The following is a 26,915-nucleotide window of genomic DNA, read 5'->3' as shown; positions in this document are numbered from 1 at the left end:
CTAAATTTTACTCTTGTTCCTCTAAGCCCTGCAGGCTTTGACCTTCAGCGTCTGTTCCTGTCTGGCTGGTATCACCTAGTTTTACCAAGAATCATGTTCAGTCAGAAAGAACCCTCACCCTCAATATCTGATCAAATTCCTCATTCTCCACTAAACCCCAGCTGATAATCTGACCATCCTGGTTGGGCTTCAGCTGAATTCTGTCAAGTCAGTTTAGCCAGAAATCCCCCTTTACTCCTAATATTTCCTCTTAGTAATTTTTTATCTACTCCTTGGCTATAAATCCCTACTCACCCATGCAGTGCTTGGAATTAGCTCAGCTCTTTACTGAGGTCTCTCCCCCTGTTGAATACTTCCTGAGGAATATCTGGTTTTTTTTTTACCTCTAGCTACTGCCCAGCTTGGATTTTTCTTTGATACTAGTAAGCTAATGTGAAATACAACAAGACAGCTAGGACTTTGCTCTTCTGAATTCTAAATTAGCAGCTTTCCTTCTGTCACACATAACATATATTATTCCTCCAGACTACAGCCAATTGAATACTGGTGTTGACAGAATTGAATGTATACAATTAAGCCAGTATGGTACTTCTGTTCAAAGTTTGTAATAGAACTTATAAAGAAGTGGTGAAGGAGGTAGACAGGGTTAGTTTTTGTGAGCTAATCAAGGAATGGATGTATGTTAAGGATCACCTGGAATATTTTCATTCTTTGTTTTCATTTCATTCATTCCTTCAGAAAATATTTATTGAGCATCCTCTTTACCTCAGCAATTCTGTACAAAAGCAGACATGTGTCTGGCCTTCAAAAGTTTAAAACCTTCTAGAGTACACATACATTAATCAAATAATCATGTAGTTAAGTGGAAAAAATGTGCAATTATAATATCATAACAAAGGCTGAGAACAAGAGGTACCTGATACCTTTAAAGCAAATACTGGGGGTGGGGATACAGCCTGGTCAGTAAGGTCAAGAAAGGTTTCTTCCAGGAGAGGAAGCAAAGTCATGGATCTCCTTCTAGGCAGAAGACACAGCATGAGAAACTGAGATGTTACAGGAGCCACATGTCAGTACTAGAGACTACAAGCAGCCTGGTGTGGCTGACGTGCATTCTGCACAGAGGCCGTGATGCCACATGACAAGAGAGACCTGAAAGGCGTTTTAGTCAGGCCTTCTATTATACGCCATGGTCCCCTATGTTAAGTAGCTTTGTCTTCACTTGCAGAGAAAAGAGAAGAGAGTTGGAGGGAGTTAAACCCTGAGTGATAGCATAGCAGATCTGAGTGGTGGAAAGGTCACTGTGCCTGTTCTGGAGTGAGGTTAGAAGAAGCAAATGTTAACCTTGGAAGGTGGGTCAGAAGGAAGGTAACTGTAGCTGGACCGAGTGGAGGGGAGGAAGTGAGAGTCATCTGGAAGGTACATCTATAAGCCACAGGGACAGATTATACATGAGGGATGAAATAAGGGGGGCTACAGATGAGGTTGTAGCTTCTGACCCACTTAAGTAAAGATTGGTGGTGACATTCACTGGTGTCATAAGAAAAGGAGCAGATTTCAGATGAAGACCAGAAAGCTAATTTAGCTATATTGAATAAAAGTACTCAGTAAAAAATGCAATTGAAAATATCTAGTTGCAAGGTAGATGTTTGGGTCTGACTCAGAGCTTGGTTTTTTTGTTCTTTCAATTTCTTCTTAGAATTAATAAACGGTGATCATGGCCCTTTTGAACACTTAATGGTATTTTTCTTTACAATGTGATAGAAGAGAAAGACATGCAGTCTCCTTCTTTTGAGAAGCAATGTGTTATCACTTTTTTCCCAATCCACGACGTACTGATTTTTATTACTTCAAATGACAAACAAAAAACCAATTGTAAATCAAACAAAAAAGGAATTTGCTGGTGTATGGGTTCATGTAAATGAGAAGGTTCAGAGGTCAGGCAGGTTTGCTCAGTGCCTCAGCTACATTTTCCTGCCATTTTTGTAAATGCTTTGTCTTCTCCTTCAGACTCAGGCTGGTTTTCCTTGTGGCAGAGGAAGGGCTGCAGCAGGCATTTGCACACCATGTCATCCGACACAAGAAGACTACATCTCTATTATAAAATGTGTAAGAAGAGCCCTAGGATTAATTGTCTTTAACAGCCTTAGAAGATGTATCATTCCAGTTACTGAGGATAGAGTCAGCTGGCCCAAAGCTACAGGGATTTTCAGTATTCCTTGGGAGTCAGTTAGAAGGATGAATGGATGTTAGAAAGTCAACCAGTAGCTATTCACAAAAATCTATTTGGCTTACAAACACTTATGTCATTTTCTTAACACATGCCTTTTCCAATATGATTTTATCAGCCCGAACTTTACTCACTTTCTCTCCAAAAGGAGTTAACAAAAGTCATATCCAATTACATGATTGAATTCCGAGTTTTAGGCTCACTGGATGATGTGCAGTATTTTTTATCAGGCACAGATACAGCTCCTCATAGTCCAGTAGTTAGAGTTAATGAAAATTTATGCACTCCCATATATAGACTCTAATAAAAATTACTAGTTCGAGAAGGGACATTTGGAAACAAGAAACAGTGGTCACTTACTCATAACACATAGAACGTCCTCTGGAAAATAGTAACAAAGTCTCCCTGACTTGGAGAAGTGAATCCTTCAGTCTTTTGGCTGAATCCTGGTTCTGTTCTTCAGGATAAATGGGCCCTGCACATTTATCTCTTCTCCATGGTTATATGTATTGTTTCTTGTAGATGTTGTCTTTCGAAGTAGGAAACACCAAAAAGCAGCACATTTCCATGTGGTGTGAGTTCAGGGATGAGGACATTGTTCCACAGCTGGAGCAATCATAAGCCATTGGGAGTCAGGCTTGAGATTTCATTGGCAATACATCTTCCTTAAATCCTCACTGGGTTTCTGGTGCGTTCGGTCATCCTACAAAGGCAGGAAAGATTCCCACCCAAAATGTGGCTTCATTGTTGAGACTAATGACGCCACATACACATATACCTACAGTGTATGAAATAGTTTATTTCTTATATCATAGGGCTCTTCTGGGGAGAGCAGGGCAGACTTCCCAAGCTGGCCCATGAATCGCTTGAGAGAGCATGGAAAGCTACTGGCTTGGGGCATTCATTTAGGCTAGGGGTTGTAGCTGTGGTGAGGGTTCCCATCATGGGAAGAGGATTTATGTGATTTTAATCTTTAGTCACTTCATAGGAGGGATCCCTGGACATTAGCTTGTTCAGATGTGTGGGAAGAAAGAAGGAAAAGACTTAAAAGTGGTTGTAGTTAAATATCAAAAAATGGAGTCAGACATTTTATTTGCACAGTCTGTATCTTTTGCTAATACAGTTCCTGTTCTAGAAGTCATGGAATCATATCTAGCCAATGTTTGTGGCTAGTAATGAACCCAAATATTTCTGTCCACTCTTAAGTACTTCTGTGTCCTTAAGCCTTACTTCATTTTTTTGTTTGTTTTCAACCTCTTTCCTCTGTGATTTATTTTTTTCAATATATGAAATTTATTGTCAAATTGGTTTCCATACAACACCCAGTGCTCATCCCAAAAGGTGCCCTCCTCAGTACCCATCACCCACCCTCCCCTCCCTCCCACCCCCCATCAACCCTCAGTTCTCAGTTTTTAAGAGTCTCGTATGCTTAAGCCTTACTTCAAATTCTCTCTGGGTGAATTGGCCAAAGTGGATCTGGAAAACAAAAGAAAGGTAAATTGTCCTTTTGTCGCAAGCTATATCCTGTCTTTCTACACTGAGAGATTGTCCCCTTTGACAGAGATTGTTCTACCAAGGCTGTTTGGAGAGGCTTTGTGGATCAGGCTTTACCTGTGTCCCAGTCTTAAAACTTTCCAAGATTTTACCTTTACCGTCTCTGCCAGAAGAGATGTTAGAGTTTGGGGTAGAAAATCTAACTCTTCAGTACTGATATCCTCTAAAATATTGATGTCTCGTTGACATGGATTGAAGTCTTTGGACAGGAAAAACATCTCCTAGCAGAGTTGCAGATCTTCCACTCCTTTCCGACAGACCAGTTCCACAGCAGCTTAGCTCTGTGACAAATGAACTTACCGAAGTTACTGAAAATGGCAATCAAACAACACTCTCCTGAGTATTTGGTTCATGTTCCCCAATGTTGCAGCCTCACAAAGCAAAAGATCCATGTTCAAACATTAGACCACAATTTCACAACAGTTTCATTAATGTAAAACAATCACTATCAATTTCTCACTTGAGGTAGAGACACGTTCTGTACCCCTTTCCTCTCTATCTTAACTGAGGACAGCCTTCTTACAGAACTCTCTTTCTGGTGTTAATTCCATGTAAGTTGGGATGGTTTGCTTTCAAATACAGAAAACCTAAACTAAATTAAAATATAAAGATAATTTGATTGTCTTAAGTAACTCAAAGGGATTAATAGGTAGAGCAGTTTCTGACAGAACTCTGGGTCCACTTACCTATTTTCTTGACTTTCATCTCCTCATGGTTACTTTCTTGGGGGCCCACATATGACTACAGAAGTACTAGGCCTCATACAGTCCAATAAGAGAGTGTCATTTTATTTTTCCCCCCCAAATATTCCCATCAAACATTCTCAGATTTACCAGGTGAGAACAATTTAGGTCAGGTGACCAGGCTGAATTTATAATTGTGGCCAGCATGGTAGGATGCATGGTTGGGATTAGTCCCCGTCACCTGCTGCATTTCTAGAAACTGCAGTGAATTCTACCTACTTGGAACCATATGACTCTGCAATAGAAATTGTGGAGGTGACCAACAGGTATCAACTGTAGTAGGTGCCCAATAAAAGGTATTTTTCCACTAAGAAGATAGTACCTTTCCAGAATTTGAACATTTGATTGATTGCCTTAAATGTTAAGCAGCATGGGGCACTAATTTTCTCCCACTTTGTTTCCAGTATTTAATTGCACAGGATAATCTGTGCTAGGAAGGACCACCACTGTGGAGCTGTCCTGACGTGGCTCCCAGGGGGCCATAGTATTTTCCTCTATGCTTATCAGTAAAAAATCCTATCTCTGTGGAGATCTACAAGACTCATGCAAGGAAACTGATTTGATGACCTTAAGGTCTTTCCCGTCCACTCAGGGGCATGAAACTTACCACCCATATTATCCATTAACGTTATGAAAAATTGTCTTCTGTGGTTTCCCATGTGAACTTTTTATATTCAGTCATAACATTTGAAATCAAGCTGCTTTTCTTTTATCAAACAGATTCTTCTAAGGAATTGTGCAAAGCTTTCAATTTTATAAGGTTGTGCATTCAAGAAAGCTTTTTAAATAGAAATAGGCATGAATTCCTTTGAAAGTTTGTGCTAAAGTTGTGTCCTTCTGAAAAGGACTCCTGCTTCTCTTTAATGGTTCTCTTTGTGCTGAAATTGGAATAATTACTTTGGTTAGCTTTTGCACTTCTAAATTAGAGCCAACTGGATAAAATTTATTTTTCTCTTACTGAAAGCAAAATTTATTCGTATGTAGCCCTTTTTCCTGCTTCCTCATTTTGAAGTAATCTCTTTTCCACGATATCCAAGGAAACAAGTGACTTCATTTTTGCTACCCCATCTTCTCTGCTCAAGCCACTGTCCAGCTTTGCCACACTTAAGTGTGTACCACAGAAAGCATTGTGTTTCTCTACTTCAAGAATATTTCTGCCCTATGTTATTTTCCTTCTGGCCTTGCTATCTGATAGGCACTGTCTGAAGAATTGACTCAAACAAAGGCATTCAAGGTTGAATCCTGCATAGAGGAAGCACCAAGAAGGCCACTTGAAGAGGCTCCTTTTCCTCATTAGCACAAAGGGACCATCTGCTCACCAAGCTGTACATTCATAGCTTTGCATCAGACCAGAATGAAACATCTTTTTCAGTTTGCAAAAATGTGCTTTTTCCTAGAGTTTCAGATCCAGTTGTATAATCTATTAGAGTCCCATGTAAGTCAAGCATTTTCTAGCAAGCAATGGAAATTAACTCTGATTAACTTATGAAACAGCAAAGGAATGTGTTGCAAAGATATTGGGGTAGCTTATAGAATTATGGAACATTAGGACTTTCAGAAGGACAGGGGCCAGTGTACAACTATAGGATCTGCAGCAGAAAAAAAAATGGACAACAAAATTAGCCAAGGGCTAATGTTTCTTCTCTTTTTCTCATGACTCCAGTTTCCAATTCTCTGGGGACAGTATGATTGACCCAGTTTACTGCATGTTCATCTGTAGCCACGGATCAGAAGAGCAGGCTTACCAGGACTTGCCTGAAAGGCTCTTCATTAAAGGGAAGAGAGACCTTGTCACCAAAAGAATGAAGAAGAAATGCCAAGTCTATCAGAATAAATAAGTCCACTTGTGATAGACATGAAGATACACACCCCTTCAAGACAAGGCTCACTGTCCAGTTCAGAGTAGGTGGCAACCAGCCTTCAGCTACTGTCATCGCTAGGTCCACCTCAGCTTTTGAGTTGTAGTACATCAGAAATGGCCTTGACTGACAGTGGCAAGAGAATATCTTTCCAAAGGGAAGAACCTTAGGTGCTACACCTGGGCATCCACTTTCTGTTCAGTTAAAAGTCTGACTCTTGATCTTGGTTCAGGTCCTGATTTCAAGCCCTGTGTCATGCTCTGTGCTGATAACATAGAGCCTGCTTGGGATTCTCAGTCTCCCTCTCTTTCTGCACCCCCCCCTTGCATCCTGTCTCTCAGAATAAACAAATAAACTAAAAAAACAAAAAGGAATATATACAGACTCATGCAAAATTACAGATGGACTGGTCAGCTGTCAGGGGCTTAGAATAGAAAGTAGAAGATCAAGGACAAAGCGGTCTGGGGTAGAGACATTCGGATGGGCCTATGGGAGTAGGCATGCAGTGTGAAGGTTTTTCTTTCACATATGAATACCAGCAGAGTATTATCTACCAGAGGGCCACTATCAACTGAGTACACAAAATGCCTTATTAAACGATGTGCCATCAGATGACTGCCTCTGGTTGGTCCCACTTCATAGCAACGAAGGAGCAGGCGTGGGCCGTGAGCTTGGGATCCGCTCATTGTCTCATACATACCAGTTGGAAGCAGCTACCGAATATAGCATCATAATGGTGCTTTGAAGGCACTAATTAAGTGCCAGCTGGGTGGCAGTCTTCTGTGAGCCTAGAATACCATCTTCTAGAAATTAGAGACATGTCTGTGGCATTGTGTCTCTAGTAGCAAGAATGCATAGGTCTGGGAATCAGGGCAGAAGCAGAAATGGTTCCAATTGCTATTATTCCCAATTCTAATGACGCCCCAAGGAGACTCTGTGCTTCTCATTCCCTCCACTCTCGGCTCTGCAGGATTAGAGATCCTGGCCTACAGGGGGAGTATACACTCTTGCCAATAGACACAGTAAACATCCTATTGAACTAAAACCTCTGACTACCACCTGGTGCTTTGAACCCCTGTATCCAGGGACCAGCAGACCAGAAAAGGAGTCACTGTCTTAGCAGACCACTGAAACTCATCAGCAGGAGGAGCTAGAGCAGCTGTTAGGAATATGTGAAATATTGGTATCCAGTTGGGTTCCTTTCTTGCCCGATTGTAACTGTGAATGAGTAAGTGCAGGACACTGGCCTGAGAAGCCTATGTTTGCCAGGAACTCACATCCCTCAAGAAAGAGTTTGGGATACAACCTAAGGTAAACTGCCCACTGAGACCAGTAGAGGTGACAGTCGAGTGGGGATTTGAAAAGATGAAGGAAGAAATAGATGGATGAGTACCACTTGCAGCCCTGGGATGGGAGTGGGAAAGAGAGAGAGAATTCCAGCCTCTACCTTCCTGTTTTAAATTCTACCCCCACAAGCATGCGTTTTCCAGATGTATATGGAACAGTGAATCCACAGGGTACAAAGTATGGGTTGTGACAGATACAAAGAGATGTAACTCTGAAATTCTCCTTCAAGGAAGGGCTCGTTGCCCAGTGTGAGAAGTGATGTTAGCTGGCAGCTTCCTTCAGTTCACTTTTTCAGGTGTGCCTCAGCTTTGAGTTAAGTTCATGTTCTCTTTGGGGTGGCCTCAGCCAGTGACTGGACAAGACTGACAGAAGGAGAGAGCAGTTTCTGCTCACTGTAGGATTACTCTGATATCCTTCCGTAGCCCCCATGGGCATTTATATTCACACTTTCTTGACAGACCCTGCCTCATCTTTCCTCCCTTTTGCTTTCATAGATGTTACTTCTCTGCAAGCCTGTTGCCCTCCTGCCTGCATTTCAGTGTCAGCTTCTGTAGGACCCAACTAACATACCACTAAAACCTTTTTTTTTCCTTTTCTTTTTTTTTTAATTTCCACAAGCATGTCTAAATCAGTATAAAATAATCCTGACCCCCAGAAATTTCAATTCCTTTTAGAGTGCCACACATTCAGATCTTGTCCCTTGGTTTAGCACGCAAGCAAATTTACATTACTGTATAATCCTCCTTCTAACTTTTACAGCTTTGGGTGACTCACTGTGCATCAGCATAGAGGCATTATGCTCATTCTGATTGTCCAGTGTCTGTTTACCTACTCTGGCTACCCAATACAAATACGAAAGGACCACCTTTGTGAGCCAGTATAGGCAGCATCGCCAGCGCTCAAATACAATGTTTTGTTTTTCTCTGATCTTGTGAAAATACTTCTCAAGAACACTGAAAACAAATGTTCACATCCAGGCATTACTCATGGCTGATCCTGAGTTACCTCAGGTGCTAAAATAGCTCTGTTGTAGTGGAACAGACTCAAGTTTTTCGTCAGAATCAGCTAGGTTGAACCCGGGTTTTGTCCACGTAGCCTGTGACTTGAGGAAAGTTACTTCATCTCTTTATTCCTAAAATTTCTTATGTGTAAAATGGAGGAATGATAATACCTATCTCAGATTTTTCCTCTGAGGATGAGTATTGCGCACAATGCAACCAGTATATCTGGAACATGGAACCCAAACAAGAAATAGTTTCTTGTAGAAGTTACAGTATATAAATAGGGTCCATAATCTGAAAGTGAAAGAAACTGTAATCTGTTTAGCAACTAGCAGGGGTCATGGCCTTCATTATTTATGTTGTGGACATGATCTAATTTTTTTTCATCCACATAATAACCTTACAAGTTAACTGTATACAACCTTATATTATAGCTGGGAAAATATGGGTCTCTGAAAGGTGAAACAACTTGCCCAGTGTGAAATGGTTCATAAGTAGCAAGGATGGGAAAGTTATAGAATTAGCAACAAAGTCCCTGATAAGAATTAAGTACCAGAGGTGAATGATAACAGGAATGAATGTGCTTTCTTATCTCTTGTACAGCCCGCCATGTATGGTGAACCAGTGTGCTTTCACAGTGTGTGTTTTCTATGAGAAGTAGGCTGAGATTTTAAAGGGTAACTTGCTTGTGGGTTTGAAGCTGATCAGTGGGGTGATTTATTAGAAAATATTATTGCTTTTCAATGCATACAAAAGGTCAATATAACGTGAAAATAAGACATTGGCGATCTTACCGCATCCACTTTCATGATCATGTCTAACTTTTTGCCATTAGCAAATAGCCTGTTAAAAGAAGCTGATAAGTGGATGTGTACTTGCACACTGAAGTACTTGCAGTTCCCAAATCGTGCCAAGCTCAGTCAGATCTCCCCCTCTGCATATGGCTCACATCTGTGACTTCTCCTTGGAAAGACCTTTCTCACTTATTTGCTTAGCTAAGACATTCGTACTTCAACACCAGCATCAACTCCCCTTAGAAATGTTCCTTGGAACACTATCCCACCCCTCCCCACCAAACCACCTCCTAATGGTATGAAACAGGTCCAGTGCTTTTCTCACAGCATATTTCTTTATGATAACAATAAATTTTGTGTGATTTAATGGATTTTGCTGTTTGAGGACAGGGGATATAGGAGCTCAATAGAGATTTATTAAAATATGTTTGGGGAAGATGGGAGGATGACCCATTAGAACTAAAAGCAGCTAAGAGTATTTTAGTTTTAGACCTACTAACATGGGCTGGACTATTAAATCCAATGATCTTGAACTACATTCTGTAGTGGACACTGTGTTTCGCCCAGATCTCTTCAGATCTGTTTTCCCTTTCTGTGTGACACTCCCCCAGTTCTTTTTGTTCTTGTGTTTCTAAAGGCCCCCACCTGCCCTTCTTCAGTGACTATGTAAGGGCTACTTTGCTTGCATTACCAGAAATGAAAATATGTGAAGATTGAGTTGCTCTCATCTGCCGGCAGCAGAGCCCTTAGCAGAGCTAGACTGGAAGCTGGAGCAGAGTGGAAAAGCCCAGCTCCCTTGCCTACAGTCAGGACCAGATGTTAGGGGATCAACCTGAGGCTGAGACTTGCTGAAACCACCTCTTTACCTCTTTGCCTTCCTTGTCCTTGTCAGACGACTGTGTTCCTGGTTTCTCCCAGGAAGATGTCAGTATAAATTATTTGCACATGAAAACACATCTCAATGTCCACTTATGGGAAAACTCTATCTTGAAGACATTAAATGCCTATTTAAATGTATTGTTTATTTTATCAAACTAATTCTCAAATAAGACAACAATGAAAGGCAACAGTGACCATCCCTCCTTCCCCATTCCCCACTTGTGGACATAATGACTCTCTCTTTGTTTTAGGCTTAACTTTATGGCATTTTCTTTCACATCACAAAATAATTATTGCTCTTACTTTACAAATCAGAGTTAGATGCTGTTTACTTCCGATGAGGAAATAGTTCACATGTTAATATGTGACCTTCCTATGCAGGGCCTTCCTCTCTTTCCTACCAAGTGGGTTCTGTTGTTGTTTTGTTTGTTTTAAATTCATAGTTCTATGTTGGTCTGCACCTTCTAGCAATGTGCTTAAACTTCTGTCCTTTATCTCCTGAAAATGTTTGACATTCCCATTCATAGAATCGCCTTTTTTCAAGAGAAATCCCTCCCAAACTTTTTCTTCTGCTCTAATAGAAGCTTCCTGGCTGGAACTCTCATCATAAGATTTACTTTTCTTTCTCTCTGGAGTCTATGTATTCCTTTTAATTAGATACATTTCTTACCTTGCTAAAATATATCCTTGAATAATTTCCTAAGTGTGAGTGAAGGTAATTCTTTGAGTCTTTTCATGATGAAAATGTCTTTATTCTGTCTTCTCACTTTATAGTAGTCTTCCAAAGTATTGTAGTCTAGGTTGAAAAATCTCTTTCCCTCATAATTCCAAAGGTATTTTTTCATTGTCTTCTTACATTCATTGTTGCTAAGAAAAAGGCTGAGGCCACTCTATATTTCATACCTTTGTGACTGAACTGCTTTTTTTCATTGCTTTTGGACACTTTTAGGGCCTTCACTTTATCCTCCACAATCTGCAATTTAAAATTGATACATCCAGATTTCTGATTTTATTTTCATACGTCTTGTGTGGTACTCTTTCTCTAAGTTTCATTTGAATGCCCTATAGCCTTCCTGGTGTGGAAAATTTTCTCAAATTGTTTCTTTACTGATTTTCTTCCTCATCATTTTTTTTCTATTCTCCCTTTCTGGAACTTTTATTGGTTTCTCATCTGGTCCTCTTGTTTCTTATCTCTTTTCTCATTTTCTATATAATCTTTTGTTCTATGCTCAGAGATATTTCTTGACCTTAGTCTTCTGTCTCGTTTATTATATGTTCTATTTTTAATGCTACTTTTAATGTCTAGTTCTGTGATTTTTCTGTTTCACAAGATCCTGTTTCTCTCTCCATATAAAATGCATACATTTTTCTGAAGCTATTTTTTTTAAGTTCCTTTTCCTTCATTCTATTTCATATCAGAGCCTTTCAAATTTCTTGAAAGGTCTGTGGGTCCTTTACTTTGGACTGTTGTGTGTGTGGAACAAAAGCAAGGTTGCTCACTCTTCATAGATAGGCTGTTGATAGGCAGGCTGTGGTCCTGGAAAAGCTCTTAATGTCAGGTTAGGTAGAGCTCTCCTCAGGGGTCTTTTTTTGCCCCAGATGTTAAATATCTGTCTGTGCAGAAGGACATTTTGTCTGGACATAGATACCACACTGCCAGGAGCGTTCTGTGTGCTCACTGGGAATGAACTGTTCCCACCTACTTGTGTTCTATTAGACCCATGATGCTCATAACAGCCCACATTTTAGCCCGATTTCTAAATGTGAATTCTAAACGTCACATTCGAAATGTCAAGCTCTGCAACAGGCGAGCAACCTCTTTGGCTATATAGAGCCCAGTGCACATGGCCAAGTTTGAGGCTGCGTCCCTAGATGTGTCTTCATGTCCTTTCCATGATCCAGTAATTGTTGAAATTTCCTGCCCATGGGTCACGTTTTTTCTCATTTTCCTTGTCACAGTTTATGCCATTTTATAAATTCTTTTTTTTTAAATCTTTTTGTAGAAGTCTGAGAGGGAGAAGAGATTATATGGTATTGCTTCTATCTGTCTTCTCTTACTCCTAGAAATTTACAATTTATCCCATTACCATTATTACTCCTATTGATTGTAATTTTGGTACTTAACTATTAACGTATAGTTGGATTGAATATTAGTTTATGGTACCTTGTGACAAGAACTTTACTAGAAATTTACTTACTCCTAGAAATTTATAATTTATCCCATTACCATTATTACTCCTATTGATTGTAATTTTGGTACTTAACTATTAACGTATAGTTGGATTGAATATTAGTTTACGGTACCTTGTGACAAGAACCTGGTTATGAGATTTGCATATTTCATGATTACATTTAATTATCCCCTTATCGTTATAGGTATTGCTCTCTCTATTAAACAATCAAGGAAATGCATATTCAAAAAGATGTCTTTCAGAGCTTAAATTTGCAATTCAGTCCATCTAACTACAAAGGACATAGTCATTCTGTTATGTTAGGTTACAGGCTACTCTGTGCCTCCCAATAGGTTGGTTGGTTGGCCTGCAAATTTGTGCCATACTAAATGACATCATTTGTGAAATAATGAAGGGTATCTTTTGATTCAGGGTTTTTCTTGATGTTATTATAGTTTTCTATAGTGATGTTGCCTTTTCATATTTGACTTGGACTACATTTATATCGAATACCAACAGACTGGAAATATGTTTCTCTGTGAGAATCTTGCACCTCTGAAATGTAAGATAATATGCAAGATGGACTACATTTAACTAACTTGAATATTCCAATTACTGATAAACAGAACTCTATAGGGTGTCAGACACAAAGTATTAAAACGACTTTATATTTTTTTCTCATGATGTAAACTTACCAGAACACTAATAAGTGTCTTCACAAGATTTATCTTGAAATTCGTTTATTTTGAATTTGTTTCCTAAAAACATTAACTTGTGTAATAACTAAATAGCTGATTATATCAATTTATATCAATTCTATCCACCTTCTTTTACTCCTAGAAATTTACAACTTCTCCCATTACCATTATTACTACTAGTGATTCTAATTTTGGTAATTAACTATTGGTACCAAACTATTGGCACTTAACTATTTGGTACTTGTTTCAGTTAGTTTTTTAAAAGTTTATTTATTTATTTTGAGAGCGTGCAAGCGAGAGATTGGGGCGGGGCAGAGAGGGAGTGAAAGAGAATCCCAGGCAGGCTCCACACTGTCAGCACACAGCCTGATATGGGGCTTGAACTCATGAACTGGGAGATCATAACATAAGCCTAAACTGAGAGCCAGACCCTCAACCGACTGAGTCACCCAGGCACCCCTTAGCTGGGTTTTCTTAACACTGGCCCATTTTTGGAGACTTGTACATACATGTGTAATTGTACTTATGAGCATTGAGCTGCAAAGTTAGAAGACAATTTCTGTCCTTCAGATGGTCTGGATTCATGAGAAAGAGAAATAAAAGATAAGACTAATGGGGGCTATGCAAAATGATTTTTCTACTGTGAAAATTAAGTTTAATTCCTTCCTAATTTTCCTTTCAAATTCTTAGCTGCAACCTTGTGGAACTCCTAATCTCTATAAATGTTCATATTTCTCATGTTTAAAATGAGAGCATTAAAATAGATCAATAGTTAAACATTTCTTTTCAAATCCTTTTTGTTGTTGTTGTTGTTGTTGTTGTTGTTGTTGTTGTTAAAAAAGATATACAGAAGTCCAGCTTTAAAAACCAACAAAAATCAGGCAAGAGCTGAGATTCTCTGGCTGTAGCCCTGTGAGGAGGAGTGAGGAGAAGCCGGGAGCTCTGCTTCTCCCAGCTGCTGCAGCTCAGCTGCAAGGGGCAGCTTCAGGATGCCTCTCCTGGGCCTTTGGGTGCAAGAGAAAACTGCTCACATATATATTATCTAAGTGTACTTCAGTCTTGAAATGTATGTAACAGTATGGCACAGAATACTAAGCTTTGGAAAAGAGAGACCGGAGGGGGTGAAAAACCACTAATGGAAAATAGGGAAGTATGAAAGTGATTGCTATGTCTCATCTCCATGTTTGTTTGTTTCCTTTTGGAGTTTCCTGCAGCTAATTTACCTGTGTTCCTCATTATTGCATATAACCATTTGTATAAGATTTTCTAGGGCCAAGGAGTCTCTTACATTTTTTCATCATGACATAGATAACAATTTTTATACTTTTATAAGCCATTTCAGAAAAATTAAGTCAAATATCAGAAGCTCAAAGATCAGAATCCTTGGTCCCCCAAGAAGTCTATATATTTGGTTCCAAAATCACAGTCAAGATGAACTTCAACCCCATACCTATTTAGCAGTAGACTTTCCTAATCCACAAAAGCATCTCACCTCTGATTTCCTTTTGCAGTTATTACTTGAATCTAACTTAAATACACATTGCTTTATAAAGCAAGGTGTTGTTTTAAACTTTTTGGTTTCAGGTTTTATGACTTTCTCATTTGAATTGTATTCAGTATTTAGAAAGTAATGCCTTACACATAAAATGAGCTCAATCAATATCTGGCAATGGTGAAAGAAAAGGGGAAAGGATGTCATTATTGGCAATATAAGCTTCAGTATGGGATTTCTAACCTTTTGCCTTATACCTAGATCTACTTTGAACTCAGCAATATGATCTGGATCATGAAAAAATACCGTGAAAAAGTATCAAAAGTCTGATAAGGACATATTTACTGATAAAATACAATGATAAAGAATAAATTATGGTAATTAAAGGTTGAACCCATCTATTTTTCTGGTGGGTGCCCTGAGCTATGATCACAGGTGAAGATAAGAATGGTGAAATAGTAAGCACTGTAATAAACATGAAGCGATAATGTTATTTGAAATTGTAGTGATTATTTTCGAAGTTGTCTTGTATGAAAATCTTAAGTTCACATGAGACATTTTGTAAAACAGTGTTGAGTGTTTAAAAGTTGCATTTCATTGAGCATGAAAATACACATGTTTCATATGATATGGTAGTGTGCTGGGTTGAGTCTTTTGGGATCAAAGATCAAAGGAGGCACAAATCTGTTAAATGAAAAATGCAATAAAGCCTCAGTATAAATCTGAATATATCTTGATACACTTCATAAGTTCTGAGTCTTTTTAGGATGTAAGAATTTTTCCAGTCTCTCAAAAATTCATGTTGCAGAAGGTAATTTTATCCAAATCATAAATCCCTACATCAACGTTTTAGAGTTCCCAATTATCCAAATATTCATTCCTCCAGAGATAATATCATGCAGTTGGTAAATGTGCAAAAGAATCCAATTTTAAAAGTTGCCTCTTAGAAGGTGACAAAATACTAGGTATAACATCTAATATCAATCATATCTTGATGCCAAAACAATGATGATTCAGAGCATTATGCACACTCAAGGATGAGCATCTCAAATCATATACCATAAAATGTATCATTAAGGTTTGTATTTTTCAGGAGAATGTCAGCCATTCTCTGGGTCTATATCGTCATAATAAGCTTGCCAGGGAGCTGCAAACTGAAACAGAAAATCCAGGGAAAGAAATAAGATTTTCTATGATTGTATTTTGTTACAAATTGAACAGTAAAAATGAGAGGTTATTTTTTTTTCTTAGTCCCTTGGATGTTTCCTGAAAATGCAAATAAAATGTCAGGCTTTCTGCTCTCACCTAGTATTTTACACCACTCTTCTCCATGACTAGAAGAAAGGGACCCCCGCCACAAGTGTCAAAGCTCTTTCTGTTGTTTTCACTTCCAGGTATAGAATGTTAGAATGATCATAAGCCTAAGCTGGGTATCTCCTAAGAGAGAACAACCCCAAATTAATGCCTACCTTATCCTTCCTGTCTGCACCAGTGGGAATGTTCTCTTAGAGAGAAATCTTCTCCATTTCACCGTGGGTCTCAGGAGTTCCTGGACGAAAAAGTGTTTCTTGGAAAAATACTAAGGATCCTAGGAATCATGAAAAACACTGTGTAACAATTTGCTGCCTTTCACATTTCTATCAATTCAGTCTATATTATGGGTTATCTATTATGGACTGCAGTTGTTGTTCTACATCTTTTCACCACGGTCACTATTTTGTCCTGACACTAACGTGAATCAGCTTCTTTCTGTCTTCCTTTATTAAGTGTTGTGAGCATTCAGAAGAGGAAAAGATTGCTTCCAGAGGGAAGAAACTTCATCTTTTCAAAAGGCGGCACTAAATCTCCTATTGTATGTTAGACAGTAAGGGTACAAATACGAACAAGTTGTATCTTTTCCTTCAGAAGCACTCAGTCCAGATGGAATCAAGGAAGAGTTAAGTAGGAGATAGCATTTGAGCTGAATCCAAAAAGATGGTGTATGCTTCCTAGGGCTGCTATAAAAAAATACCATAAACCTAGAGGCTAAAAACAATAGTAATGTATTCCCTCACAATTCAGGCTAAAAGTCCAAAATTTGTTGGCAAAGTTGGTTCCTTCGTGGGGGCTCAGAGGTAGAATCTGCCCCTTGCCTCTCTCCTGCCTTCTAGTGATTGCTGGCATTCCTTGGTGTTCCTTGGCTTTTGGCATCATGACTTCAATTTCCGTCCCAACCTGTGTCTCTTTTTCTTCTCTTCTTGTGAGGATGCCAGTCATATTGGGTTAAGGGCCTACCCTACTCCAGTATGAGCTCATCTTAACTAATTACATCTGTGATGACATTATTTCCAAATAAGGTCACATTCTGAGATTCTGGGAAGGACCTGAATCGAGGAGGGAAACTATTTAACCCAATATTGATGGATAAGATTATGTAACTAGAAATAAAAGAGAGAGTTTTTATTTAATTCTCTTTTTCAACAAGCATTTGAGTGCCTCTCTTGGTTCTGGTATAATGATAAAGTCTGAAAGTATAGGGAATAGGTGTGGTCACTATAGTCAATGAAGAAGGAAAGGCATTACATTTTCCCTAGATATCTGTAGGGTATGGGTGATTTTTCAGCAATGTTCTGCACACTTGAGGGAAAGCCTTCACCTTACAAATTGAGACTTAGTGTGGAAGGGATTCTCAACCTCTGGGCTGCACTTGCCTGGAATTTAGCCTCTGTGAAACGTAGCTGGGAGTTTGGGGGAGAGGGATTAGTCTTTTTGGTCTCACCCACTCAGAGTGGAGCTCTCCCCTGCTCAGCTGGGGATTGGGAGGAGGGAGAGAGCAAGAGAGTCATCATGCAATTTTTATTGAGATTTAGATTTTCTTGAATAAATGTTTTATTTCCTGTATGTCCTGAGGGCAGTTTTCAGAGACTTTAAAAGGTTGATTTTGGGGTGTCTGGGGTCTTAGTTGGTTTAGCGTGAGACTCTTGACCTCGGCTCAGGTCATGACCTCATGGTTCCTGAGTTCAAACCAGACATCAGACTCTGCTGTGGGCACAGAGCCAGCTTCAGATCCTCTATCCCCCTCTATCTCTGCCCCTACCCTGCTCACGCTTTCTCTCTGTCTCTGTCTCTCTCTCTCTCTCAAAAATAAATAAACATTAAATTTTTTAAAGGTTGATTTTTTGTTTTGTTTTATAATATTCACTAGTTGTAGTTGTTTCACTGGCAAGTGTTTCTGCAGAGCTCCTTATAAGGTCCATTCAGAAGTGGAATCTGCAGATAACTGTATATCCCTTTGCATGTCTCCACCTCTGTCTCACTTGGGAATGACCACAAGAAACCATAATGACAAAGCAGAGTAGGTAATGTGACCTGGGCCATGCGTGGCACTCTTGGAGTGTAAAAGAAAGGTAGCCCCTAGGATTTACTGAAAAACTGATGATCTAAACTGGGATTTTATTTGTATCACATATCACTCTGTTACCTGATTTTTTTAGTGTTTTTTTTTTTTTTTTCATATTATTACTGCAAATCTAATGTAAGCTTGTTGAGTGTTGGGACTGTCTCACACCAGCATGTGCAAATGTACGTGGCACACTGCGGAAACATGATAAATAATTATTGAATTATGACTAGTGTGGATGTAATTAAAAAGGGGAAAAGCAAGCAGGTTTGAAATCTAGTTCAAACATAAATTTCAAAGAACTTGCTGATATATGTTCTAAGAAGAGTCAGGAAGAGAGTTGTCAAGGAACTAGGTCAAGTGGCAGTATTCACAGAAATGGGGAACACAGGCAGCCCTTCAGCCCTGTCATTGAAGACACAGGACTCTGAGTTCAAATACTTAGATCTATGTCTTTGTGTCCTATTTCCACATCTGAAGGTACGTTGACTGGAGATACCATCTTTAAGATTCTTTAAAATGTTAAGATTCTGTCACTGAGTTAGTGCTTATTTGTTTAAAGGAAAATGGGTTGTCATTAGCTTTCTTGGATTAAAATATTTTGACAATAGAGACAAGTGCTCAGTTTAAGGCCACAGCTGTCTTTAATTAATTAGTGAGGAAATCAAAGGGTTATGTACCCAGAGCCTAAATACCCCTAATTAGGATAGTCTTTATTTTTAGGGGAGGGTGTAAAAATCAAGCCTGTATAATTTGAATTTTTATTTGTCATCCTCTTTAGAAAACCTCCTTAGAAAATCCCCTTTGCATAATAATTGTTCTAAACATTGTTGTTGTAGTTGTTGTTATTTTGTTATTGTGATTTCTTTGCTATCTCTTTAATAAACTTTGGGGAAGAAGAAAAGATGTCTGTCATCTTGAGCCAGAAGCCTATGCGCATTTTTGAATACCTCAACTTGTCACCGATTTGAAAAATGTTCATGTGTAAGTTTTGTTGCAACCATGTGACAAGGAACTTTGGAAAACCTGCCATAAATTCTTGCCCAACAGTCTTGCTTGTTTAAAATACCTTCATGTGTTTGTTTGTTTGTTTGTTCTACAACTTAATGTGTTTTTTTTTAATTGAAAAATATTTGGCACACAGTGTTACTTTAATTTCAGGTGTATATTCATATGATTTTTATATGCTGGTCGTTACAGATGCTAATCTTCAAATGATCAATAATATTTTTCCATCAACTATCAGTAATAGGTGCTGAAAACGTAGCAGGTGAGGCAGCCTGGTGAGCATTAAGGAGATCAGGACCAGGCAGTGGCGGTTGTGTGTTGTACTGTTTGCTGTCTCAATTTCTGATTATGCAACACTGGGGAATTCATTTCTCACTGACCCTAAGTTTTCTTATCTATAAATGGAATTTGGCTAGGTGGTTTCAGAATTTTTTCAGATCTGACGTTTTATGATTTCATATTTCTAAGATACTAATAATTTCTAGTCAATGCTGGTCCCATAATAAGAAAAGTTATTGCAATATAACAGACACCCAGAATGGTTCACATTTTAGCTGATTTTCTGTGGCGAGACAAAAATCCTATAGCTGTCACAGAAGGAGGATGTTAGCACCTTCTGTCTTCAAACTAGTTTTACTCTGTTATAACTCTTTTAAAATAGATATCTTTTGCACAGTTTATTACATAAATTTCAAAGACCATGCATATTTTATTCTATATATGCAGAAGTCACTGAAATGGATCACACAAGTTAAATCTAGTCTTAAATTTTTTTACCCTATCTCATTATTCATAATAAAATCCAGATGCTTTAACATTAGATATAGAATTCTGTTTGATCACTTACAACCATGTTTGTCCCTATTGATTTTCTCCCTTAACATTTCATCCTGCCCATGCTGAAGCCACACTGAAATGCTTGAAATTCTCCAAATTGTCGGCACTTTCAAATGTGTGCCTTAGCACACACTGGTCACTATTAGCAATGTAGTTTTTCACCTTCTTAATCAGATCATTCCTTACTAAGTTTTTAAGACATTGCCTTTAGGAAATGTTCCTGTCTATAACTCAACTTTACCATTAGCTGGACTGAGGTCTTTCTTTTGTGTTCTGTAGTATACTGCATTACCTCTATAAAAGAACTCCATATCTACCTCTGTAAAAGAGTTCCACAGGAACATGAATTGTATTTGTATACCTTACATCCCCAGTATTTAATAAAAAGCCTGATCTAACAGTAGATCATTAGTATATGTTTATTGCATGGATCAAAGTAAAGACTTCTGGTTCCCCTTCCTACTACCCCTTTTTCTGTCTTCCTCAGAGTATGACAGAGAAGGAGGTACCCAGTGAAAGGAAAATACTTTTCTCCGTACTACTCATTTCCATATTACTATTGCTACTACTAATAATAATCATAACAACATGTTGATTGAATGCTTATGCTTATTAGAATTGGTCCTTGTGCTTCTCTAGCATCTTCTGTCTCCAAGAAGTTTTCTTTAGCTTACTCATATCAATCTGCTTGACGCTCTTTGGATTTCCCTTCAAGGAGCAGTCTCTCACTCTTCATATAGGAAAATAGAATTCATTTATTTTATTTGTTTTTTTATTTTTATTTAAAAAATGTTAACGTTTATTTTTGAGAGACACAGAGATACAGAGCACAAGAGGGGAGGGGCAGAGAGAGAGGGAGACAGAATAGGAAGCAGCCTGCAGGCTCTAAGCTGTTAGCACAGAGCCTGACGCGGGGCTCGGGGCTCGAAATCACGAACCGCAAGTTCATGACCTCAGCCGAAGTCGGACACTGAAGGGACTCAGCCACCCAGGCACCCCTATAATTTATTTATTTTTTAAAGCATGAGTAAGGTATAACCGAAATGCAGTGAGTTGCAACTATTTAAGGTTTAAAATTTGATAAATTTTGATGTATATGTGCGAAGCCACTAGCACAATTGAGGTAATGGACATATCCATCTCCCCCCAAAGGTAAAAAAATATATATATAAATATATATGGGATGCTGGTGACAAATATTATTCCCTTTTAAATATATTGATAAAGAGAATGAGATTGGGCCATCTATTTGGGCATTAACCATGATGGCTATGATGACATACTGCCTGGGGACACTCACTAACAGTCTAACATAAGCAAATGAGTTTATCTCTGGGAATCCATTGACTCATATATAATATCTATATAATAATTGTACTTACCTTAAGCTTATAATGAGGACTAAATGAAATGTTGCATTCAGAGTTCACCACCATGGAAAGTATTTAACACTATGCAAGACACTTAGTAATTACCCCCAAACATGCTGAATAAAAGAATAAAAGGGAAAAAATGAAGCAGGCCACTTAGCAGAAGAAAACAGATTGCCCCAACAAATGACTACTCCCGAAAATCCTGTCTGATCCCACTCAGGTGCTGTGGCAAAGAGTCTCATTTTTAACTGAGTTTCTTTTTGTTAGCCAAAGATGAAAACTTAACAGAGACATGATTGTACTTTTTTTGTTTTTTTTTGTTTTTTAATTTTTCTGATCACGGCTGGTACATACTGGACCTACCTTGCCTAAAATTAAAACCTGTATTACTTCTGACACTGTCTTCAATTTCCTTATTGAAAGAATTACAAAGAATGTAAAATTTTAAATCTTTTTGCTTCAGAATTAAGTCCTTGAGTGAAATTTTTGCTTCCACTAATGTAATATAGTAGAATGTGTGAGTTTGTATTGCATTATATACAGGAGACTTCCTCTATTTTGATGTCCGTTATCTTTAGAGAGCTGTCTACAACCTTGATGTTTATATACCAGACGGCTAAGTGGTTTCCCTGAGTTGTTTGTACCATTTTATTCCTTGAACATTTTTGTGGGCAGTTTTCAATGGACTGCATTTAATGGTACATAAAGCTCTGAGGGAGGAGAAAGTAATTTGATAAATAAAAAGCAACTGATGCTGTCTTTCCTCAACCCAGGTATTCACTGTCCTTCAATGTGGATGTGGTGAACAGAATTGCAAAATCACCTAACAGACACTCTGATTTGTCATGACAGTTGAGAGCAGATGTGATGAGAAGGAAAGCAAAAAAATAATTTTTGAAGGAGTAGAAATTCAGATAAGGCCATTGGAGGATGAATTGAATCCAGGGAGGGCTAAGAATTGAATGTGGCCTGCAGTGATGTCTTGTATTAAATATAATAGATGAGTAGATGCCAAATTATTAAACAGAACCATATATAGGTGATGAAATTATGGGTGATATTTTTTCTTCCTTGGAAATTACTGTATTTTCAGTGTCCTTCCAAAATAAGGATGTATTATTTGTGAAATCATAAAAAATAAAAATAATAGATAACCTTTTTGCTTAAAAACTTTATATTTAAAAAAACTTAAATTTTTGCTAAAAAATTTCACATGCAATTTAACTTAAAAGTAAATCAGTCCTTAATTCTATAGAAAAAAAAAAACAGCAAATGACAGAGATCAAAAAGAAGCCCTTTCCTATTTTGGTAACTGCAAAGACTTATTAGACTACATTATCTGATAATTTCTAGTCTGTAAAGGACATTGAGAGGTCATCCACTTCATTTCCTTATCATCACACAAGATGCCTCTGAAATTATCCAAGAAAGATTAGAACCCATCCTATTTTAGACCTTTTGAGAAGTTTCCATGTCTTCCTTTGCTGGTGCTTTTCAGCACTTAATAATGTTTTGCTGACAGAATATTTAAATTTTTATATTTAATGGTGGCTTAATGAAAAGTTATGAAGGAATGACTGCTTTTTAAAACCAGACAATACTCATCACTGACGTGTGATCTCGTAATTGTTTTATCCTTCTCCAGAATCAAGTAAAATTACTAAAAATACTAAATCATTTCTGTCTCCTTAAAAAACAGACTTTCTGGGATGCCTGGGTGGCTCAGTCAGTTAAGCGTCCTGACTCTTGATTTCGGTTCAGGTCATGATCTCACAGTTCATGAGTTCGAGTCCCACGTCAGGCTCTGTGCTGATGGTGTGGAGTCTGCTTGGGACTCTCTCTCTCTCTCTTTCTCTCTCTCTCTCTCTCTCGCCATCTCTCTCTGTCTCTGTCTCTCCATCTTTCTTTCTCTCTCTCTCTCAGATATAAATAAACTTAAAAAAAATCAGTCTTTCTTCTATGATTGAAGTTTCACCTCTCTGGGAGCACTTGCTTCCACAGGGTGGACATCTTCCTTGGGAGCAGGAGGTGAACCCATGTGGCGAGAGCATCCGGATACACCAAGGTCGTGCCAGACTCTGTACTAGGCTCTTTTGGTATGATCTTTAGTTCTCCAATCATACCCTTCTACATATATTTTTAACTCTACTCTACAAACTACTCAGACAAGCACCAATGTGATCATAGATTTCCTTTGTATGAAATGCTTCCATAGTTCCTTATGGTCAAAGGAAAGTAAAAAGGTGTTAGTTGACTCATCAGCCTAATGCATGAGGCCTTTCTCAGACTTCTCTTGGTGCTCAGAGGGCTTCTCATCTATGAGGACTTTCTCAGTTGCTACTTCTGCCCACAACGTTCTTTCTTACCTGAAACTTTCAAAAGTTATGCATCTTTCCACATTCAGCAAAATGCTACCTCTTCAGTGGAGCCTTCACGGCATATTCCCTACCATCCTGAAAATTCCTTCATTGGGGCCACTTCATCAGCATATAATTCTAATTTATATTCTGTAACTATAAAACTCAGCTATTTTTTTGAGGACTGAGCCTATCAAATGTATACTTATAACTTTAGGGGCGTATACATCTAAGATGTTTAATAGATGTTTGTTGAATAAATGACATGAGAAAGAAAAATAGCTCCTGAGAGCTCAGGGTAGCCTGGAACTTAGAGAAAAACCTTGGTGTTTTTCTATTGGGCATAATCTCACACAGCACTAATCTCAGACAAGGCCACACAGGTGCCTGATGAATCAAGGCAAAAACATGGTATTACCCAAACCACAAAAATAGACCAGTATCCTCTATCTTAGCTAATATGATTCATTGATATTTCTTTTTTCAATCATAGCTTTAGCCTCTCTTTGTTCTCCTTGTTTTCTAGGTAAAAATTATTAATGCACCCAACATGGAATAACCTCAATTCTTAACAGCATTCTATATAGAGCTGCTTCTTTGAATTTTTTTCACAATCACCTAACCTAAGCCCAATTCCTATTCTAAGTCCTCTCCAACACCCTCTAATGAGATGTCCCTTCATTTTCCCATTATCCAGTTACCTCTGTGTTCCTGCAGGTCTTTGGTTAAAGACTTTAAGAGAATGAATGAATGAATGAATGAATTAATTAATTAATTAATTAATTAATGAACGACAACTCTTATTTATATTAGACTAAAATTTCTGTGTATTCAGGGATGTCATGTTTTCCCTCCATCTCAAATGTCTAGATTTAAATAGTCACAAAACAAATGTGGGATCAATGAAATAGCCTTTACTCTCTCACTGCCTTGGTTTCTGCACCCCCCCCTTCTCTGCTGGGATCACTTTGTGGGAGATTCAACCTCTACCATTGCCACTGTTGACTCCCCCCTGCCCCAGCACTGAGAATCCACACTAGGAATTTCTATCTTCATTTATCCCAAAGTCTTCTCAAGTCTAAGTTACAAGCTCTGAAGGCCTTTTTATTTTGCTTTTACTTGGCCAATATCCAAGAATGTCATTTGGCCTCACAGTTTTTCGGTCAAGGTATACCTGTTTAAGTGTAATTTTAAGACCCTCAGTTCTTACATTTTGGCTGATGAGAAAATATCCCTTTTATCACCAGCTGCCTCACTTAGTATTTCACACTCTTCACAATATTGAAAAAACCTGACTATTTGCAGGTACAGACTAAGCACCTGATTTGCTACTCATTTAGGAAAGCTAGTATCTAAGTCCTTTAGGGAGGTATTCTTCTTAGGACAGACCATTTGGGAAAAGTATTTATTTCAAGCATACATAAAGTTCTAAATGGCTCCCTGTTACCAATATTTTATCAGGACATACAAAGCCCTCTGTGAATGGGCCCCTTCTATTAGCCCCTCTCATAATTATGAGAGATACAATTAACAACATTAAGTTGCATGGTTAAGTTCAATTATTGTGTTTGGAAACAAAAGGATAGATTTAGGTTATAAAAAATTGGCTTGAAATAAAAGGAAAGAAATGTCCAAAAGTACAAGTATGATGTATTATATGCCAATTTAGCAACTACTGATACCTATTAACATAGGTCTGTGTTTTGGTTTATGTTTTCCTTTTTGATAATTTGGATCTCAGCAGCCTAATATGCTCTTCACGTACTTAAGGGAAAAAACAAACAAAAGATAGCAAACCACATCCTACATGATGATGGTAGGATAATACCAAGAAGTGGATATAGAGGCTTAAGAATATGAAATTGTGGCCTGTAGCCTCCCCGTCCCTCCCGCAATACTCTACCCAAGGATCCCCCTGGCTTGCCTGCCCGCTGTGGCTGGCAAGGAAGCAGCATTTGATGAGGCAGAGGAAGAAGGTGTGATCAACGAAGAGTACAAAGTATGGAAAAAAAACTCACACCTTTTCTTTACGATTTGGGGGCGACCCATGCTCTGGAGTGGCCTAGCCTAACTGCACAGTGACTTCCAGATGTAACCAGACCAGAAGGGAAAGACTTCAGCACTCATCGACTTGTCCTAGGAACACACATGTCAGATGAGCAAAACCACCTTGTGATAGCCAGGGTGCATCTCCCTAACCATGATGCTTCCTACTATGACAGTGAGAAAGGAGAATTTGGAGGTTTGGGTTCAGTTAGTGGAAAAATTGAAATAGAAATCAAGATCAACCAGGAAGGAGAAGTAGACAGGGTACACTATATTCCCCAGAACCCTTGTATCATTGTGACAAAGACTGCATTCAGCGATATTCTTGGTTTTGACCATACAAAACATCCTTCCATAGCAGACCCTTCTGGAGAGTGCAACCCAGACTTGCATCTCCGTGGACATCAGAAGGAAGGCTATGGGCTCTTTTGGAACCCAAGTCTCAGTGGACACTTACTTAGTGCTTCAGATGAACTTACCATCTGCCTCTGGGACGTCAGTGCTGTTCCAAAAGAAGTTGTGGATGCGAAGACCATCTTTACAGGGCATAGTAATAGTATGCAGTAGCAGAAGATGTTTCTTGGCATCTGCTCCATGAGTCTCTGTTTGGGTCAGTTGCTCATGATCAGAAACTTACGATCTGGGATACTCGTTCAAACAGTACTTCTAAACCACGTCACTCAGTTGATGCTCACGCTGCCGAAGTGAACTGCCTGTCTTTCAGTCCTTACAGTGACTGCATTCTTGCCACAGGATCAGCCAACAAGACTGTTGCCTTGTGGGATCTAAGAAATCTGAAACTTAAGTTGCATTCCTTTGAATCACATAGGATGAAATATTCCAAGGTCAGTGGTCGCCTCACAATGGGACTATTTTGGCTTCCAGTGGCACCGATCTGAGACTGAATGTCTGGGATTTAAGTAAAATTGGAGAGGAACAATCCCCAGAAGATGCAGAGGACAGGCCAGCAGAATTGTTTATTCATGGCGGTCACGCTGCCAAGATATCTGATTTCTCCTGGAATCCTGATGAACCTTGGGTGATTTTTTCTGTATCAGAAGACAATATCATGCAGGTTTGGCAAATGGCAGAGTACATTTATGATGATGCAGACCCTGAAGAAGTGGATCCAGAAGGGCAAGCATCATAG

At 38.6% G+C, this 26,915-nt stretch overlaps 1 protein-coding gene across 1 annotated transcript; it reads left to right on the top strand.

Annotated features, from left to right (window-relative positions):
* The first annotated feature begins 582 nt into the window (after positions 1 to 582).
* LOC116738218 (histone-binding protein RBBP4-like) lies at positions 583 to 26,915 on the top strand. Its single transcript, XM_032594104.1, is given in 7 exon segments — positions 583 to 645; positions 2,750 to 2,801; positions 6,923 to 7,119; positions 10,072 to 10,106; positions 25,942 to 26,323; positions 26,326 to 26,590; positions 26,593 to 26,915. Coding segments are annotated over 7 exon segments (1,317 nt in total).

The sequence above is a fragment of the Lynx canadensis genome, chromosome C1, assembly GCF_007474595.2.
Source record: "Lynx canadensis isolate LIC74 chromosome C1, mLynCan4.pri.v2, whole genome shotgun sequence".
Taxonomy (NCBI): domain Eukaryota; kingdom Metazoa; phylum Chordata; class Mammalia; order Carnivora; family Felidae; genus Lynx; species Lynx canadensis.
Note: the sequence above shows the minus strand (reverse complement) of the source record. Positions and strands in the feature narration are given on the sequence as shown.